The 21,129-nt window shown below is 46.7% G+C and overlaps 2 protein-coding genes across 4 annotated transcripts in view; one reads left to right on the forward strand and one right to left on the reverse strand.

The window, feature by feature from the left end:
• The first annotated feature begins 1,830 nt into the window (after nt 1-1,830).
• FABP1 (fatty acid binding protein 1) lies at nt 1,831-5,802 on the forward strand. The gene is made up of 4 exons (XM_005446374.3): nt 1,831-1,982; nt 3,018-3,190; nt 5,087-5,176; nt 5,686-5,802. Exons 1-4 carry the CDS (start codon nt 1,916-1,918, stop codon nt 5,734-5,736), a joined length of 381 nt encoding a protein of 126 aa, XP_005446431.1. The 5' UTR covers nt 1,831-1,915; the 3' UTR covers nt 5,737-5,802.
• A 2,049-nt stretch (nt 5,803-7,851) lies between these two features.
• SMYD1 (SET and MYND domain containing 1) overlaps nt 7,852-21,129 on the reverse strand; it is a 44,048-nt gene continuing 30,770 nt past the window's right edge. For 2 of the 3 annotated variants that reach the window (XM_055727336.1, XM_005446375.3), the window contains exons 5-10: nt 19,427-19,465; nt 16,278-16,470; nt 13,146-13,238; nt 11,801-11,964; nt 10,078-10,246; nt 7,852-8,293 (exon numbers count right to left, since the gene is read on the reverse strand). In XM_055727336.1, coding sequence (XP_055583311.1) covers nt 8,135-8,293; nt 10,078-10,246; nt 11,801-11,964; nt 13,146-13,238; nt 16,278-16,470; nt 19,427-19,465 — 817 coding nt within the window. In that variant the 3' untranslated portion in view covers nt 7,852-8,134. The remainder of the gene's footprint in view (nt 8,294-10,077; nt 10,247-11,800; nt 11,965-13,145; nt 13,239-16,277; nt 16,471-19,426; nt 19,466-21,129) is intronic. The other variant, XM_005446376.2, reaches the window with a different exon arrangement.

Raw genomic sequence — 21,129 nt, forward strand, 5'->3', positions numbered from 1 at the left:
CATAGAGAAATATTCAGGTGTTCTTTCAAGTCTGAATCTCCCATCATGCAAAGAGAGGGGACCCGAATTGCCTGGAGGAGCCGCCAGAGGTCCAAGGGCACGAATGCATGGGAGACACACAGGTACTTCCAGGTGGCCCATGGCCAGAGGCCATGACCTGGTGGGACGCAGGGAGCTGCCAGCTCTGGCTGCTGCCAGGACCCAGCCAGAGGTCAGTCACCACCATCCCCATGAAGAAGACACTGAAAAGGGACATGTTGTAATGCAGCCCTGCGTGACCCTGGGATATTCACCCAAGGGCAGGGGAAAAACCAAAATGCAGTTCCTAAAGTGACATCCCTGCTGGGAAGCGGGGGATAAAAGGGAAAAAGGCTGAAAAGCTGTTTGGAGAAATTGCTGAACCAACCCCCGCCCTGCCCCCATGAGTGCTCTGAACCTGCCTGGCCCCTCCGTGGTGCAGAGGGGTGATGTCCCCTACAGACGCACCCCCCAGCCAACCTCACCCACTGCTCACACCACTAGCAGAGGTTTTCTCTCTCCTGCCTCACCAGGCAGATGCTGCCTATACTAATTAACCAGAAAGTGAAGCTGGATGCAGTGCAGGCAGTGTCACTGCACCACTGCATTGCAGGTGGGTGGCAGCCCCAGCTGAGCTGGCAGCAGCTGGACAGGCAGCTGCAGAGGGCTCAGACAGCAATCTCCAGACTGGAAGGAGGCAGGTTTTTTTCACGCTTATCCATGATTTCACTTTTAAAAAGGCCAAAGATGCTATAGGAAGGCAGAATGGAAGAACTGCAAAAAGGAGAAGGCATGTGAGTGAAAAGGGGAAAAATCCCTGAGCTGGTGACTGGAGGAGGAGGAGTTCACACTGGCAGAGGATGAGATGGGAGCTGAGCCTGGGAGTCCAGATCCAGAGGATGTGGGTGTTCAGACGCAGTGCAGCAACATGGGATGCACAGCCAAGGGACTGCACCGGGAGAGGAGCCCAGCCCTGAGTCCTGTTTTGGAGGGGGGAGTTGGGCTGAGCTCGGAGGCTGCCACTGGCCCTACGGCTGGGGTGGCATTTGGGAGAAACACAGCTCCGAGGGACAGAATGCTCCTTCGGTACACGAGTGACTGTGGCTCTTCTGGGGAAAGGAAAGGAAAGGGGGTTTTAATGGTGGCTCCTGGCAATAGCCTTGGGAGATCCCTAATGGCACCAGTCCATCTATCCACACGAATCCCGTTTCTTGGAGGCAAGGCCATAGTGATGGAGTCTGAATTAAACTGCAGTCTTCAGGATGGGCCAGGTCAAGTCCAGGATTTGATTTTGACTTGTGTTTTTTCCTTAGGGGGCAGTGATGATCTTGTCACTACTGCTACATCTCTGTCACACCCAAACCCACCTTCACAGAGGACTGTGAGGCATCTGAAGGAGTGAGCAGGTTAGTCCCTGCCAGCATGCAGCCACTACTCTTCATGCCAGTGCTAAAGACCCAGCATTCACACATCAGTAAGTAGAAACCCCACTGGTGTTAGCTCCAGGAGACACCAGAATCTTTTACTGCTTTCTCCTCTCCCAGATGTGTGCTTCTGGACTGCAGGCTGATCAGATGGGTCGGCTCATTCTTCTGATAATTAATCTCTTTGCACATTTCCTTTTTTAATCATTTGTTTATGGATGCCACGTTGCTACTTCTATAAAGTGGGTTCATGGGGTTTTTCCTACCCCCACGTTGTAAATCAAGGTCTGTAAAATGTACAGTTTATCACTGACCATTGCCCAGTTTTATGTTAATGTTTGAACATGGCCATAAAAGAATTACATCATCTTACCTCTGACCAACTTTTAAGGCAAAAGGACCTTATAAAACCAAGCTCTGCTTACCAGCAAGGCACCTTCTCTTGTGTTGGGAGCACAGAGAGCCTTTCCATCATGAACTTCACTGGAAAGTATGAACTCCAGTCCCATGAAAACTTTGAGCCTTTTATGAAAGCCCTTGGTAAGTGCCTGCATGTGCTCTGTCCTGCTTTGCACTGGTGTTTGGGTGTCTTAACTGCGCTGATGTACTGATGATGTAGATTGACAGTATCTCTTGGATTTCCTATTTCTGCCTGTCATCTTGCAATTGTTGGGTTTTTTTAACAGTATGCACGTGGAGATGTGATATCAAAATAGAAGAGAAAGCTTCTCTCTGGATGGGGGCTGGAGGTCAAGAGATGCTGCGTGAAATTTTATGGTCCCAGCAGGCTCTGCAAACATGGGCCAGGGTGGCAAAGTGCTGCACACACACGACAAGCCAGTGGTACCTTGGTGGCTTAGGGCCACTGCAGATCTGCTCCGTCAGGCTGTGAAATTTGAGGGCAAATAGGACATTGCTCAGCCCACTGTGCTGCTGCTTGGCGATGCTGCAAAGACCCGAATTCCACCATTCAACAGAAAAATAGTTGGGTTATTTAAATGCTTAATGATGAGTGTGGCTAGCTAGATTTCCACCAGTGTCTGTGCCAGGGAACATGCTCCTGCAAGGATTCAGGAAGCTTTGCACTACTTCTGCACAGTTATGTGCTGGGCAGACTCTACCTGTCAGATCAGCTTTGGGCTTTGGGAGAAGACTTTAGTCTTCTGGTTCTGAGGGACCTAAATTTCATTAGAAAAACACTTGGTTCCTTCATTCTGCCTCAATTTATTGTATTTTCTCTGCTTGACTCTCAGTGAAGGAAGGAAAACAGGATTTTTCCTTTCCATCTGTTGCTTAGCTAGGGAGGTAGCTGTTCTGCTCCCAGCCAGGTCAGCAAGACAAGGGAGATGTCTAGTTCCACAGAAAACCCAGGATGACAGCATTTGTTATTCTTCATCCCCAGCAGATGCAGGTCCATGTGGCCCTTGGGGAACCATCGTCATTGCAGGGTTCTTCCACACTGGAATAGAAATCTTCCCAGCCGTGGGTCACCAAATGCCACCACGTTCATTCAGCAGCAGCAATCTGCCCACCAATGTCTCCAAGGTCCATCTAACGCCTCTTGTTCCTGGGCAGGGCTTCCCGATGAACAGATCCAGAAGGGCAAGGACATCAAGAGCATCTCAGAAATCGTGCAGGATGGAAAAAAGTTCAAGATTACTGTGACCACTGGCTCCAAAGTGCTGCACAACGAGTTCACCATTGGGGAGGAGTGCGAGGTAGAGATGCTGACGGGAGAGAAAGTCAAGGTGAGAGATCAGCTCTTCCTTTGCTGGGGCTGCAGGGGTCAGGGACTTCAAATTTCCTTTCTAGCCATCTCCTCCACACTTAAGCAAAGGGAATGACCAGACCATGGGTGCTAAAGCTGACACAGGGAAAAGATCTGGGTAATTGCCTGGTTCTACCTCTCACAGTTTGCATGCATGATTTAATATGATGGTAAGGGACTAACCGCTGAAACCAAGTCTGCAGATGTGACACCTGCTGCCCTGCTCCCTGCAGGCCCCCAGCAAGTCTCTTAGGGACACATTTCTGAAAGTGTTGGTCCATTTCTGAGCCACCTTCCTGAGCAACTCAGAGCCCAAGACTCTGAAATTCCCACCTCCCCTATTTGCTTTTACAAAACAAGCTTCCCAACCAGCACTTCTAGAGATGAAGCCTTGCATTTCTAAAGCTATTTTAATAGCCAGTTTGGAAAACACTGGAAGCTAGTGTTTTAATAGCCCATTTGGAAAAGGGAGATAGAGATGTTTTGGTAAATTTTTCTGAGAACAAAAGGTCTGAAAGATTTGAGGTGAAAAAGGGCTTGACTTTCTGTCATGTTGCAACACAAAACATACTCCCACGTTCATTTTGTTGACTTAAAAGGTAGTGCAGGAAAGTCAGCCAATTAATCATAAACCAACCAATCTGTCTTTTTAAGTCCTGGCAGCTGTTAGCTTGTCTGCTAGCCTTTTGCATTGCTTCTGTTTACACTGGGTGAGATGATTTGGCAAGGAGAGGATTTATCACCCTTGAAATTGGGTCAGCTCCTGTTCCTTGATGTTAGTTTCCAATGGTTCCTAAAACGTCAAGACAGTGCCACTGGCAAATATTGCTTCTCACCTTTACCTCAGGAGAAGATGATATTGCAGGGAGTTTTGAAAGCAGGAGGGATGATCACCAAAGAAATTACCCACTGAATCAGGCTCTGAGAGCTGTACTGGCTGTATCAGACTTCGCAGCATCACTGAAGCCCATTGTGCATAAACTAGGGGGAAATGGCTATTAGAAGAGTTTTACCCTCTGTAAATTAGCAACTCAAGGCCAAATGAACACATCTTACAGCTGAACAGGCAGATAAACAGAAATGTTTTTTGCTGGCTTATTTATCTGAGTAATTTCAATGACCAGTGATAGCTGCCCTGGGGGTGCTGGTGCTCTCTGTAGCCTTTTTAGATGTGCAGCTCCTGCGGGGCAGAGCCTCAGCAGATGTGCCTGTCCCTCTGAGATCTTTCCAGCCATGACTTTCTGAAAGATCCTTAAGCAGTTTCCCACATGGACTGAACCTCCCCCAGCCCCATGCTTTCAATCAGCTCCCCAAAGGAGCTTGCTGCAGCAATGTGCCGTGAGTGGGTGGTGGAGAGGAGACAACAGGGCATGCCCTGGCCCAGCTCCGGTGGCTCTGCAGTCCTCTCCCTGGAGACATGCAGCTCCTCTTGGTCTGAGTGCTGCACAATGAGCTGCCCCATAGAACATCAGAGCTGCACGGAGGCACCAGCACTGGCAGTGTAAAGAGCATTCCTTCTTCTGCCCCAAAAATCATGTATTTGTGTGATGCCAAGGGATGCCAAGGATCCCTGATCTGGCATCTGACAGCCGTGAGCGAGTCTCAGTTTGAAGGGGAAAGAGGTAGGTATGGTGGCAAACCCACATTCCTATCAAGGCCAAAGTAAACATGCGTACCCTTCTTGTGTTGTAGTCACCACCAGCACAACACTCTCTCCTCCTCCTCCCAGGAAAGCCAAAGTCACCAGGGGAGCAGCTTGCTCCAAACAGCTTGCAAGGGGGGTGGTGACAACTCAGTACGGAAGGGGAGGGACAAAATGCAGGGGGTAAGATGGTCTCCAGCAATAACATGAATGTGTCTGTCTCCTCCCTACTAGGCTACTTTTCAGATGGAGGGTAATAAACTGATCGCAAACCTGAAAGGGCTGAAATCTGTCACCGAACTCAACGGAGACACCATCACCAATGTAAGTGTAGAAGAGAAGGGCAACGGTTAGGGTGATGGTGCACACAGCTGCCTTCAGGGATCTGGCCCTGGAAAGCCCTCAGAGATGCTGGGGAGTTTAGGGAGGTGCTGGAGATGAGTACAGGCTTGCACTGCAGCCAAAGTTGATAAACTGGCCAGTCACTGAAGGCAGCTTTCCATTACAGTCCGACACAAAATGTACTCTTTAAGACCCTAGTAGGCATTTCTGATCAGTTTCCTGTAATGAGGGCATGTTCTCACCCACCCAGAGGCATAGGTATGTGTCTGGGCCTGGGACTTTTAAAAAAGAGAGGTGCAGCAAACTGATCAGAGTTGAGGGATGCCAGATTATCCTTACCTGCTTTGGGGTATTCATGAAGCTTTAATAATTCAGTTTATAGGAGATAGACTGGGGACCAGTCCTGTTTTGTTTTACAAAACCAGATCCTTTCCAAGGAGAGTTTGGAGCTATAAACCATGAAAAGCTAACACTCTCCATTTGTTTTTCAGACACTGAGCATGGGAGACCTCACCTACAAGAGAGTCAGCAAAAGAATCTAGAAATCCTGTGCATGTTAATCATTTTACTGTGTAAAATGTGTCCATTAAAGTAAAATTTGTACTAAAGGCCTCTTCATTATCATCAACCACTTCACTGTTACTATAAAGAGACGCCAGTCACCAAAACTCACAGAAGCCCTGGTAGAAACTGGGCAACAGGCTGATCCAAGGCTGTGCTGGAGCCAGGCTTAGGGCACAGGCTCAGAGCCGTTGAGTGACCCTCTGAGACGTGCTCCATGCTGGCGAGCACTGTTCCAGCCCCTTCCTGGGGACAGGTGCCAGCATCCTGCTGGGGATGTCCCAGTGGGTCGTGCACCCACAGCTGCTCTGGCTGGGTGAATGGAAGAGCACTGGGCAGGGAAAGGGCTCTGTTCTCTGTTCTTGCAAACATGGCCAAAGTGACAACAAGGTGACTGGCAGGGACAAAGGATGGGGTGGTTTAGGTGTGCTCAAGGAAATGTCAGTGATCCGGGCTAGAAACCTGCTTTGGGGAAGCAACCAGCATGGGGGCAGTTCAGGTGTCCCAACACCTTCATCCTCACACCTCCTCAACAGGATCCAGCCCTACAGGCTCTGACCACCCCATCCCCATCTCGCCATCCTCTCCCACCAGCAGGAGGGCCCCAGGCAGCCTTCAGGTGTCCAGAGTGTGTTTCACCCCAGACCACTCCCGACAAATTGAATTGAACAGTTCTTCCAGGGTGAAATACAGGGGGGGTTCTCCTGGCAGGAGAAAGGCACTGGTTGTTCACAGTGTAGACACAGAAGGAGCACCGAAATCATCTCCTACACTCTTGCTTGGCACAGCAGGCTGGATGGAGATGTGGCTTTCTGATTCACACAGGAGAGGAAACTCTTCCTTCTTAGCTGCCTTTTCCAAGCCTTTTGCTAGGACAATGACTGGGAATCATCACTGAGAAATGGGTATAGGGCTGGTGGGATACACCTAGCTGGGATAATGTTCCCACAACCTCTCAAAGCTGATCAGGGTGTTAGGACAACACCACCTCCTCCTGCAACCCTAAGACAGGCCCCTGAAGGGAAAATTTTACCTCACATGCATCTCTCCCAGGACTCCCCTCTTCTCAGGGAAGGTTTTCATATCACAGGTTGACATAGGTCCCCATACTAAGAACTGAACTAATATGGATTGTCACGCTGGGCATCAGGTGGGAAACTCATGGACAAATGGAAGGGCTTAGACCAACAGCACCTAAAAAGCAGATGTTGGTCTCCAGTGAACTCAGATCTGGAGAAACACCAGCAAAATCACTGAGAAATGTCGAAGAGGAAAAGCCCTGGCTTTGTTTTCTTGCTATTCTGCTGAGGAGCAGGTGGAGGATTCTTGAACAGACCATCCCTTTTCATCTCTTGGCTGCCACTGGAGGTCTGGAGCAAACCAGTTTGACATCAAGACAGATGGGCAGACGTTTTTTTATCTAGAAATCCAACCATTGCCTTTAGACTTTTCCTTAGGTCCGTTGGCTGTCCACTGGCAGCTGATCCATGGACTACCCCTTTTTTGCTCGGTGCAAAATTGATTAAGCACCTGTCTAAGCTGAAAGGCAGGCGCTGAAAGGCATCAGAGCCCCAGCTCACCTTGAAGGTGAGCAAAGGTGGATTGCCCTCCCTGGAAACCACTTGTTCAGTTAGAGCAATCCACACAGCCAGTGCATCACATCAGCACAACTGGTTTCTGGCACAGACTCATGTCCATCTGCTGCCATCATTGCAGACATTTTCTGATTTTTAACTAAGGAGACTAATTTACCCTGATTAATTTATCCTGATGAAGTAATTCCACTTAGTCTCGCTTGCAAAGTGCCCACAGTTGGATGTTGCACCCATGTCAGCTGCAGAATAATTTTTCAGCAGTTTTTCATCAGAAAAACACCACTTTACACAGAACACCATCTGTGGGTCTTACTCTGTTTGCACTCAGTGCCCACAGGCATACATGACACTTTCTGTAACCAGCTTCCCACTTCTACCATCCCTCAGTCAACCACTCATGGGCATCACTGGAAAGAAATTACGTCATCAGAAGGACCTGATAGGAAAAAAAACACTTAGGAAAGAATCAATTAAAATTAAACAAGGACTTCAGCCTCAGGATTGTAAAGAGAGAAACAGGCTTTCAATACAAACGTAAATAATTTTATAACAGCTTTTTTTGTTTTGATTTTTAATGCTAGTGGAAAAAAAGGGTGTTATTTCTGCCAAGATCTCTTCTACTTTGAGCCCTCTGAAGATATTTTAGGAGTCTCCTCCAGCAGGTCCATGCTGTCAGACTGGTGCCACTGGAAACAATCCTTATGGATATATCGCATTCCTTTATCACATTCCCAATTTTTGGAGGTGTCACAAGTGACACGTGAATTTGTGTCAAGCTTTGGGTTTATTCCTTCTTGTGGAAGAGGCTTGGTGAGGTCTCATTGCTGGGTTCAGGCATGACTTGAATCTTTTGGTTTTTGAGGGCAGCTTCCCTCATCTTGTAATACATGAACTCATTCTGCTGGAACATACGCAGCTCCATCTCGGTCTGGACACGCATGACCTGAGGGACACAACATGTTACAAAGCCTGTGATGCAGGGGGATCTTGAAGCAAGTGAATAACGTGCTGCCTGAAAATGGGGCCTGTCCTTCAGGGATGCCCTAGGCTGTGTAATGACTGATGCACCTTGCTCTAGGTGTCCAAGCAGCAGGACCAAAGCTGACTGGACACAGACATCCAGTTACTTCCTCAAACCTGGTTGCCTGTGTACTGTGAAGGTGAAGAACACATCAGCCCTTCCTTCACCCAGTGCCGCAGCACAAGCAAACCAGTAGGCTGCAAAAGGCTTTACTGTTGGTCAGATTCTACTGTCTGTGCTGTATCTCCTTCCTCCAGAGGTCAGACCACACTGCACCTCCTCCATCCAACCACGTAACAGAACCAGGCACAGCTGCACCATGTCTACATCAGCCAACCCACTGCCCCTGAAGCCAGCCCACACCTGTATGTTATCAATGTTAATTAACCCAGCTTCATTCCTCTACAATTCCCTCCTTTTTTTTCTTTTTTTTCTTAACATTTCATACCTTATGTTTTTAACAATCATCACAACCTTTTTACAAATAAATTTTTCATACAGTCCTCTATAATTCCTCTACAACCCAGCTCTTCTGCAGGCTGCTGGGAAGCCTCGTGCTCCCAAACCTGATGCAGGACCTAGAGGTAATGCTGTGCAGAGCCACGGAGCGAGTGTGCTTCCCACCCACAGCCTGGGCCTGACCCTTGGTGTGACTCATCACCAGGGTGGGGGTCACCTCATGGGGGAGGAGGCAGGGAGCAGGAGAGGGATGCTCAGCTCCTCTTCAACCACATCACAGTTGCACTCCCTGCACCCCCGGATTCACCACAAGCAGAGTCATTCCTAGTGCTGCATTATAGCAGAGGCTCAGAAGGGATTTTAGAAAATCTTTTTACACCTGTCTGTGTGTTTATTCAACCCTGGTTCAGGAGCACAGAGATAAGCATGTGCCATATATCCATTAATTTCCTCCTAAAGTAAGTGGGAAGGAAAACACAGAAATGGAAGTGTTGGGGTCTCGCCCTCTGCTAGGTACTAGGTACTCATTTTTCTGATGATATAAAATTGCGCTAATAAAGGTTATAGCTCTGCTATAGTGAGGACTAAGACATCAATAAAGATTTCATTTGGTATTGTGTAAATGTCTTGGCTAACAAAGGAGAATGCTGTAAAGCCAACAGGTCACATCAAGTGAATTAATGACTAAAGAAATTATAGGCCCCCAGCCACAACTGTAAATAGTTCATTGTATCTGAGTAGATGTAATTCCCTGGGATCTGCAACTCTTGACCCTAAGTTAGCAAAAAAAGTGAGGAAAAAACACATTGCGGTTTAGAGGGACTGGGGAGTGGTAAAGAAGAATGGACACCGATAAAGAAAATAAGTTGGTAAACTGGGAACGTCCGCCTCATGTAATTTGACATAGTCAAATGGTAATACCATCCACCCAAAAGCATGAGATCAGGCTGTTCGAAGAATGGCAGGCTCTGTCCTTGGGCACAGCAGTTTCCAAGAAGATTCAGGGGCTCAAAGGCTATTTTTATTGTCTATCCTGGTGCAGGATAAAAGCTATTTTTCAGTGATGAAATTTCCCATGGGAAGGGACATGCATTTCCCAGGAGACTGTAACATAGAGAAAACCACAACACTAGTAAGAAGCAGTCAGCTTCTTACACCTGTCAGCTGTTACAGATGGGTTGTTTCTACAGCTTGAATGTAATTTTGCCCAGACAGACAGCAAAGACAACACAGGAGACGACACCTACCTCTAGGTCTTTGGTAATTGGGTGGGAAGGTCCATGGGTTATCAGGAGAATGGCATAGGCTTTACAGATCAAGCCATGCCCGGCTTCAATGAGACCAGCATGCCAGTGAGTCACGCCTGCCCGCATCACAGCCATGCCCAGCTGTGCATTGTTAGGATGGTATATTTTCCTGGAAAAACATTGAGTAATTTTAGTTCAGAAAAGATCTGGGTTCCTAAATGTTTGTCAGTGACATAATATGTTTTCCAAAGAGCAGACTGTTTACTCAAGTGAAAAGCCTATTGCATGCGGTGCCACCGAAATGTGCAGGTCTGCTTGGAGAGGGGCAGGCATGACTTACACAAGGACATGAGTTATATGAGGACATGAGTTGTTGTGAAAGAGGATGAACAACTTGCAAACAGAAAGTTGCACACCTGGGCTGGAGAATGCCAAGCTCTGTCATTCCACATTATTTTGGCACAAACAAAACCCAGATCTCACCCTACAGCCCAGACAGCACCAACTTAACTTCAGACGCTTGATGCCATGCCTAAATTGAGAATGCAACAGCTTCTCATTCAAAGTGGGGAGAGAAACAGGTGGTTCCAGAAACTCCAGAAATGTTCATCTCATCCCCTGGAGATGCATCCCTGCCTCAGGGGACTGGCAGATCACTCCCCTATGGTCAGTACCTGAGGTGGGAAAAATGAAACCTGGCCTCTACATCCAACTTTAGAAGCTGAGGCAGCTAGAACTTGCTTGGACTTACTCAAAAACGTGCCTTCAAGAGTTTATTTGGCCTATTGAATTGGCAGACCTCAAAGCAAGGAGGGAAATCACTGCAGTCCTCACCCTGGCCTCAAAAACCGAGAAACGGGGAGGGGAAGCAATTTCCTCCGTGTCATTCGATTAGCTCGGTGACAAGGCTGGGACATGAAGTGGTTTGTCAGGCTTGCAAGCTAGGGAGGTCACAGTCACTCTGCTGAAAAAAAAAAATATATATCGCAGGCTTTTTGGGGTAGAACTGGCCAAAAAGACAAGTAATAGGTATGAGGTGCTCTCAGCAGAAGGGTGACGCAGTGGGCTTTTCTCTCTGCTCTGTGGTTTCCTTTTTTTTTTCTTTTTTTTTTTTTTTTCTACTTAATACTCATCAGTCCTGTAGTAAAACCTCAGTAGTAATAAAGCACATAATTTTTACTGTGAGGTTTGCCCTGGATCTATGGGAACTAAACCTGAATTTCTTTGTTCTCACAGAGCTTTTACCACAAGACTTGCGTACACTAATCAGCCAATACAAAAATCCATGTGTTATTCAAGAATGAAGGGATATCTTGAGCGACAGCCATTTGACACAGTTTGCCTTTTCTCTGCAACTTCTCCTTCCTGCAGGGTGCAGAGGACCAGACCACTTCCTGCAGCCACAGCCTCTCTGCCCTGCACCCAGGCTGTGCCTTGCTTCCAGGGCAGCCCTGAGATGCTTCTGAAACAAAACCAAAAGCCTAATGAATGATGTACCCTAACCATTTGCCAGTTACAGTTCAGTAAACCAAGGTGTTAGGGAGCTCTTGTGCATTTAAGAAGGGGTGCCTCTGGCTGGTGATATAATCAGGTCCCAGTCTGAATGGTGATATATATCAGGTCCCAATGCTGAATGCCAGCACCGCTAAGAATATTATTCTTAAACACACTGCCTAAAGTTGCATAATAACAGAAAGCTGCCAAAAATACAGCACAGACATACAGGTAGCCATCCACCATCTTCTTGGCATAGTCAGCTGCTTCCTCAAACATCTGGAGGTAGGAAAGCACCTCAGAGGCAATGCTGAGGATCCTCAGGAGGTAGATGTTTGTGTCCCCCAGCACAGGCTCCTGTTTCTTCAGGCACTCACGGCACAGCTTCACAACCTGTGCCCGGAGGAAACAGGGAGAGGAAGGGCAAGTCAGGGCACCTTTGGCCCCAAAGCTGCCACACCAAAACCCTGTGAGCTGCATGGTCTGTACCAGTCCTAGAAGCCAAGTGAGCCTCCATGAAAGTTGGGGAAGATAGGATATGCTTTGACTTGTTGGGAAACATCAGCCTAGTAAATGGTTAGTGCTCAAAGCTTTCTCTCCCAGGGTTACTTTCATAAAACTGGTGAGGAAAAAGTGATGTCTACTGTTCAGGAGAAGGAAGACTCCAGGAGGTTGAGTTTTCTCAGATACCAAGTGACTACAGGGCTTTTATACCGCAATGCCATCCAGCCAACCTCCTACAAGCACCTGATGCAACGAATGCTCTTAACGACCCCCTGGGGCTAGAGACATGGAGCTGTACTGTCCCACGTCTGCCTCATACCTGCCTGCACAGCTGTGTCACATCTGCACCTAGCCATGACCTGACCTCCCGATTTCTTCTCGGAGGGGTTTCAGCCTTTCCCAAAGTAAGTTCAAACCCAGAGGCTGTTGCTCAACCTGGAGTGTTTCCCTGAAGCTGTTACACTCTGAAGAGAACAAATATTTCCTGGGTCAGCAAAAGAGGGAGAAAGGAAGAAGTAGCTTGAGCTCTCTCACCCTTTGTCCTTATGGTCTGCTCCAGGCGGGATGTGGGTCTCCCACATCACACCCCCATCCTCAGCACCCGACATGAACAACATGTAGGAGCCAGGAGGTGAAGAGGAGATCAGCACAGGCAAACATAGCCCACAGTGTGATGTGGCAACTCTCCTGACTGTGCCACCCCTCTCCCTGGGACTACCTGAGGCTACTTGGCCAAGCTGACTCATTACACTTGCCCATGTTTTTTGCCAAGGAAGCCCTTGGTTCAACACCTGTGCCAATCAGTGGAAGTCACTTGAATGTCCCTGTATCATCACTATGAAGGAAATCAGTCTGGGATGTTGTCTTAGACAGTGTCATGCTCTACAGAGGCAGAAACCAGTGTCAGACTTTGCCATTTGATCTGCCAAGAGGGCAGAACTCACATGGTGACATTCAGGTTACAGCAGTGGGGGTTTGTTTCATCCTTATACCATTGACATAGAGACTGACAAGACCTGTTTTCCCTGGCAGTGCGTATACAGCAAGACAGCAAAAGTACTGGGACTCACCTCATGGTAAAGTCCCTCCATGCGGGCCTTGCTGATCTTCTCCAGAGTGTCCTTGGAGAACTGGATTACCTCCTTCACCGTCTCTGCAGAGGGCTGGGGACAACAAGAGGAAAACCAGTGAGGAAAATGCACTGCTTGACTACATGCCAAAATACCCTGGTTGAAGGGATGCTTGGTCCACAGTCTAGGAACCCAAATCAGCTCAGCAGGATGCTTCCCACATCACCTGCTACCTTCCTACCACTGGCTGTACATACCAGCGTGCCTCTCAGACCTGCCTGAGACTGGCCTGAAATGGCCCTGCTATCAAGCGGAGTAGTGAAGCTCCTCCTGACTTCAGCAGGAGTGTTGCTCATCAGGGTAGCAGCTATGTACATCTGACATGCAAAACTGGGTTCCTCGACTCTTCCCCCCACTTCTCTGGATATGGGACAAAATCGACTCTGCAACTGGGAGGTCTCACAAGATGCCAAAGAGGCTGTGAAAGCCACCAGTTGGTGTGTGTCAGGTGCTCATAGCACAGCTGCTTGAGAGAGATGAGGCTCTTGAATGAGAGATGGGTGGAATAAGGATAGGAAAGATCACTAGATTTTACCCACTCTAAGAAATGCTGTTATTAAGTCCAGCCACCATAAGAGGGTTGACGTCAGATTTCAGCCGCATCCAGAGTGTGAAATGGGTTTTCCCACAAACCTCAAAGGAGTTTGGATTTCACTGTGTATTTGAAGCCGTGATGCACGTGTAGGCATGCCTGGCAAAACACTAACCAGCTCACAATTAGCTGCCTCCTCTTCCTTCATTTAATGCTGAAATATAACATTATGATATCCAGCACCATCATTCATCTTCAGCTTTTCTGAGCCTTTCAAATTTGCATTTTCAAACGACTCTAGCTATCATGACCTTCCTTTTTGTAAATGGGAAATCTAAAATCAGCCCACGATCACGTGGCTCCAGGATCTTGCAGGAAGAGCCTGGTCTGGAGACATACAACAGAGCCAGAGCACGGGCATGTGCCCAGCAGCCAAGAAGGACCTCTGGCTGTGGATCAAAAGCGAAGACCCAATGCCATGAAGTACACAGATACGGAGTTAGGACCACAGGACACTCCCACTGTCTTTCCCACATCTGGTCAATCAGATTTTTGAGGAATCTGTGACATTCAACTAGTTGGGAAAAGCTCTTGAAAGTTTACTATGGAAGGAAAACCAATAATTTTTCAGAGCCATATGATGCCCATCTATTTATGGATATATAAGTATGTCTAATGATTTATTATTCTATATTATTAGACTGAAACTATCATAGCTACTCAGGTTTTGGCAGCTGTTTGAGCAGCACACACGGTGTCCTAGTGTGAAGAGTACATTCAAAGGCCACGTTAACATCACTGCAAATCACATTGTTATGCTGTCTGAGTAAAGACTATCAGAACAGTTACTTTAAACAGCATTTCCACGGTGGCTTTATCTAATAAAAATACTCTCTTGCATTTACTAAATCCCTAAGTCTGTTGCCATTATAAACAATGGGAACTTTGCTACTATTTGGAAGGGGTGAAGGACTGGAGGTCGGAGCAGCTGTTGAGGATGTAAACTGTCAATCTTGCATATATTCATAATGCTTTTTCCACGCAGCTGTGAACGTTACTGCTCTCAGGCAAGTGAGCCTGAATTCAGAAAATGCGATACAGCTGGCAGCAAGCACACGTGCTCTGCTGGTGAGGTCAGTCTGGATACTTATTGTCTGTGGATGGAGTGTATTTTTAATAGCTGAAATCATGCACCTTGCACAGTTGCAGGCTTTTACTATAAAAGCCCTTTGGATTACGGAGGACATTTACCCAAAAGCACATGTCTTCCCACTGTGTGCTGCAGAGCACCTCTAATGCTCACAGAAAGGGGATGGTGTATCCACTGCTCAGTCAAGGCTTGATAGCAAGTGTTGAATGAGAGTTCAGATTTTTTTTATGCTGTCCACTGGAGGAGGTGTTTGAAAATACTTCTACAGAAAGTCAGATAAAAATGCTTCTGCATCAGGGGACTGAGCTCTGGGACAGATTTGTGTCAGAAGTGGTGAGTTTCAGTAGTCAGGATTAGCTTTAAAATGAAGCTTGATAAGTTAGCAATGGGATTATATAGCAGGGTCTTTTGCATTAGGGGAGAACCTGACACAGGTAGATCGATGCCTTGATAATACATTAAATTGCCCTGCCTTGCTTTGCCTTCCCTTATACACTTTGTAAAGCTTGCAGGAGTAAAAATCCCCTAAGCTAACGCTGTCACAGAGGACAAAAAATATGAACAATTATACCATTGGGCAGAAGAACCAAAAAGAAACTCTTAGAGCTACTAGCATGCTCATGAACTGGAGCTGTTGGCCAAGCAGCACATCCTACCGCTGACAGCAAGACACAGCCTTACACCCTCCCACTCATGACTTGTGAGACCTCCAAGGAAAACACAGACTACTTAAAAATGAACAGTCAAATATGTTAATTATTCACAGCCAGTCTGCCCACAGCAAGCATGCACAGATGCCAAGCGATGGTACAAACGCCCTGTGACAGATCTTTGCAAGGAAGGATGGGAAATTCAGGCTTCCTTCATCCCTGGAGCCAGTGGGATGGTACACGCTTTACAAACCATACAGCTTCAGCAGCGCTCCTTAGTCCTGTCACCACAAATCACCTGCAACAACTTTTCCTTTCTGCTGTTCAGAACTTTGATTCCCTCTCAGTTCCTCCAAAAAAACCCCGCAATCTAAATGCCAGCATTTTTCTCAGCTCTAGATCTAATTTTCCAATATTTTAGCATTTTGCCTGAGGATGGACTTTTAGGTTAGAGTTAAAGGCAACTTTTGTGGGCTTTTTGTAATTAAAAACTTCACTTACATTACATAGTGGGGATTAAATTGGCCTTGCATGGTGGGCTTGAATTGGTGGTGTGCTCAATCAAGGTTCAGTTCTGTTCTTATTTTTCACATTGGTCCTAGTCAGGCTTCAGCCAAAATCTGAATCTGTTCTTACTGAGTGTTTGCAGGCTGACAAACCATGGTCACAGAGACACACAGTTGTCGTGGTGGAGGAGATGCAGCCGCCTCTGGGTTTGGACCCAGCAGGACAAACCATACCTTGCTTTCCCCTGCCTTCACTGCCAGCATCAGGTCATCCTTGATCTGTTTCTTGCAGTGTTCACAGGTGCAGTCGAAGTAATACTGCTTCTTCAGCTGCTTCCGCCGCTCCTCACTCAGGTTGAGGAAATCCACGTAGGAAACAGTCAGCTCATCCCCTGGAGAAATCTTGCTCAGTGCCCGCAGCTCAATCCTGAGTGCAAAGGAGATGAGATGTGGACTTGCAAGAAGCAGCAGAAGCAAATGTGCAGCCATAAAGCGATCATCAGGAACAAATCCTGCGACCTGCCCCTGCCTTGCAGAGGTGAGCCCTTGCCCTAAGGTGCTGCTTTAGCTCTTCAGGGAGGTCATACAGAGATGCGCAGCAGCCTGGTTAACTGAATACAGAGAAAAAGCATGGTCACATCAGTTTCTCCTGCCCCTCTGCAAGTCCCTGGTAGGGATATATAGAGTTTGAGCTATAAACAGATTACAGCTCCATTATTTTATCTGGATGGGGGCTGAATCTAGACATAAAATTTTATTATGTTGCAGGAGATGTAGCCAGAAGAAAACCCTGAGATCAGAAATACTCAACTAGCCTTGCAAAATGCTGAGTTTGAACTTTAGGGCTTTTTTTAAGTACTGCTTTGCATGCTACCCGCACATCCTTGGCTAGACTCCCAGATCCTGAGCAGTGCTGCTTTCAGTATCATTTTCACTCAGAAAAGTTAAGATAAATTCCCTCTAGGTGCTGGATAAGAGATGTCCTCACCCTGTTCATGCATCTCTACCTAAAGGCTCAGCAACAATTCTCTGGAAATAGTCTATTTTTTTAATAGTTAATTTGATCTGAGCTATTTTTTAATAGATCATTTATATTAGTAATCTGCCTAATGCTGATATAAACCACAATTCAATTCCCAGGCCTTGATGACAGGCTTTTGGAAAGCCAGACCTTTGCACCTGCCTTTCTCTCATGTCGTTCCCTGCAAAAGGTCTTAGGTAATGCGGGTAGTCAAAATTATTCCCTTGCTATTTCACTCTACACGCTAAATCCCACAGTTACTCTGGGCCATCTCTCATTTCCAGGGGCTGGACAAGCACAACTGGCTGAAGAATTTGGCCAGAACGGAAAAAGCTTCATCAAACACCATCTGCGAGGTGGTGCTTCTGTATCCACCTGCTCCCCCACCTACTAGTGACTCTAACCATGGTGAGAAATAATTCACTGCACTTGAGACCAGTGACCTTGGGCTCTCCACTCAGAACAGTTGGTTAAAGATATTTTTGCACCAGCCATACTTACAGGTTATCCCAACGAAGCCAGCCCCATGGTCTGAGCTCCCACCCTGCCACTGCACCGCAGTGTGGTGCATCAGTGCTGGGATTCCCTCACCATGAGCAGCGTGCCTTGATATCCTCCTGCTGAGCTCAAAGGTGTGTTTGATGTAAGTGCCTGCTATGAGATGGACCTGGGGGGGGACGGACACGACGACCTGCTGGCTCCCACCTGAACACAAGGTGCTGTAGATGGGACCCAATGAAGGTCTCACCAAAGGTATAGGTGTCATGGGACTCAAAGGTCTCACCAAGCGCATTAAAAATAAATCTTCTGGGGAGGACACAACTTTTTCTGTGTGATCATATTACTGCAAAGGGAGTGTCATTCTCTTGTAATTCCCTTTTAAATTCCTTTTAATTCCTGCTACAAGCTCTGAGCGCCGAGGGCGTAGCTAAGTATTTTAGCTGTGCCAAAGCTGCTGTGAAAACTACTCTCAGGCTGATCTGGACCTTCTCTGGGTGTTAGATCGTATCAACAATATATATAATACAAAATTCATCACTAAACATGCCATCATCACAAAGGGCAGCTATTAGTTATGTTGCAACTCCAGGACACCACCAGCCAGAGAAAGGTGCAACCTGCTACTCCAGGAAAAAGTGCGTGAAAAAGAGTAATTGCCACCAGAAAGGCCTACATATCTGAACATTCCTGTTCACACTTAATGGGATCCTCATTAAAGTGAGTCATGCAACCAGAGAAGCAAAATCAAGCCTCTGACTTTCATGATGCCCCTGATAGCCTAAGCACCGTAGGTATACTTTAAGCAGCCATCCCTTGTGTGGAGGGGATTGATAGCATTTGGGATAAGCCTGGAAACACATGGCTTATTTTAAATGCTATAGTTAAAGAGACACTGTCAGCCAAGTGTACCCACCAAGCTTGTCCCATGCTCTTTCCCCAGTGTCTGCCCCAAGCAGACAGCCCCCAAGGACCGTGAAAGATGCACACACAGGCACAATGAGGGCCTGATACCAAAACTCAAATTGCCCCAAAATAGCAACTATTATGAGAAGCGAAACTCATTTGCCCCTTTTTATGGTCCTATCTATAATGTACCAAGGGTCAGTGTTGAAGAAAAGTACTTCAAAAGCATTTCATGTCTTATTTGAGGAGACTGCATGTTTGCTTGAAATTAAAGTTTAAAGACAACAGTGTCCCTTTAACAGGACTGACTATAATATACCAAGTGCAGTGAGCTAAGCAAAGAACTTTTTTTTGGCATATATTTTGGTGATTTCTTTAGTTTGGATAAGGTAACAGTGGCATCATTAACAGGTAAGACATTAATTAGGTATTATGAGAAAAAAGAATGAAACCTACATTTCATGGTACAGCTACTGTAGGCAACACGTTCAACGGGCACTACTTGTTGCAAAAGAAACATGGACTATTTAGTATGTCAGTAACGCAGTCATTTCTCATCTCCTAATACGTAAGGTTTTATTTTGGGCTGCACAAGATTAGTGAGACCTTGTCCTGACTTTCATGCTCTTGCTGTAGTCAGGGGAGGAGAAATGAGAAGTGAAGGAGGGAAATACTGACAGGGAGGAAGCCAAGGTTGGGAAAGCAGAGCGGGAATTTGCTATGGGGGGAGACAGTCACAGTATTACCACTATTGTTTTAATTTACTACAAAATGCAGAGTTAAGTGAGGTGTGGGTTTAGTGGGGCTTTACACGGGAGAGGAGTGGAAGTTCAGAAAATGGGGAAAGTGAAATTTTCTGCAGAGAGAGCCCCTTGGGCTGTCTGCAGCTTTTCCATTAACACCAGGCATGAGGGGTATGGGGCAAGGGGGGAGGATAATGCTTTCAAGACTGACCCACCTCATCTGTGTGTGGAACATTGATCTTACAGCCTCATGACTGAAAGACAAAACAAACATCTGCAGTTTACACAGGTACAAGTACAACCAAAAAAAACCCACATGAGTAGACGGCGTAGGGCATATGGAAGACAAGGGGGTTCCCTGTGGCTGGCACATGTTTCACTGCATGAGAGCTTCACTTTTGCTATGCAGCTGCCATAACCAAATTGCCCATCACTGGGCCAGGGAGAACTTGGCAGAGAACTGTCCTGGCACTGTGATTTTAGGAGCATTCTTGGCTAGGGGGTGTGCAAAACATGTTTGGCAGGCACAAGGGGGCTAGTTGTCCTGCACAGAAATGTCTCCACTGACATCAGTAGCCGTGCTCTCTAAAACACAGTTTGAAATAGAAATCAGACCAGGATATCATCAACGAGGACTGTGCTCTGTATGATGAGTTTAGTGGGTCCTCAAGTCCAGTATTTGCCTTGAGTGGCTTATAGAGAGTTCAGTTCCCACAACAGGGGATTACCATCAGGTTTCCACAGAAAGACAAGAAACCTTTATAATTTTCCTGGCCAGTAACCAGATGGTCAAGTTTAAAGTCAGTAACAGGATACATGTGGGAGCTTTGACAAGCTGCCAGGCAAACAAAATGCCATTCCTCTACTTACCACCCAGAAACTCAGACTTCAGGTTTGCTACCACTGCTAGTTACCTCCTCCACTTCCCAGGCTGGTTGGAGAGGCTATGGATCTGATCCAGGGCAACTGGATATCAGAGTACAGACTCAAATCTGACTTTGGATCAGACCCTATTTCCCACCAAGGCAATCATTCTAGTGTAGTTTTGTTTTCTGTTTGCTCGTTTACCAGCTGCTTGATAAATGCTGGTATAGTTTTATCAGGTAAAAGCAGCAGCAGTAACTGGAGTGCACAAACAATGCGTTAGTTAAAGAAGGGAGGCTGGGGGTTAACTTGCAGCTCTAAAGTTCGGTGAACACAGGAATTTGTAAAACCTTAGCAGAAAATTTGGATGAAATACGGTGGCTGTGCAGTTTGTGGCAAGCAGTTTCCCACAGTTAATGTCTTGCAGATGATGCAACTTGCTGCATCAGCAGCAGTTCCTATCTGTTCTGGCCTGGAGGCTGGGGAGAGCAGAGCAGCCCTCCTGTGGGCTGCCCCAGGCACTGAGAGCAGCAGCCTCTGCTCCCAGCTCTGTTCAAACAACCCTCCATTTCCCACTTAATCTTTTTCAATTTCACAAGTCCCACAGAAGTTTTTTCTTACAGGATTTGGGTGGGAATGGGGAATGCCCAGCAGCTTAGGGCATCCCGCACTCACACATGACTCAGTTTGCAAATAACAGTCATAATTCTCATTAAGATCCCTTTGCTAAAGAGTTAATTGGTGATTAATAGAGATGGTACACTTCCACAAAATGAGGGTTGTATTAGGAATGGTTATAAACACATCAGCAAATAGTGATATAGGGCTGATTGCAAGCTTCTGTTATGAAAAATTTTTGGACTGTGGACTCCGTATAATCTTTAATAATTAACCGCAATTGTTCCTTAACTATTTATAAATAAAGCCTCAATATAAGGGGTGATCTGGGCAGCTGCTTAGTACTTTATCTACACACTTTGAGTCTGGTTTCAAAACTCACAGAAACCAGGGGAAAATTATTTGCTGGTTCACTGGATTTGGGGTCAAATTTGTA

The sequence above is a fragment of the Falco cherrug genome, chromosome 1 (assembly GCF_023634085.1).
Source record: "Falco cherrug isolate bFalChe1 chromosome 1, bFalChe1.pri, whole genome shotgun sequence".
Lineage (NCBI taxonomy): Eukaryota > Metazoa > Chordata > Aves > Falconiformes > Falconidae > Falco > Falco cherrug.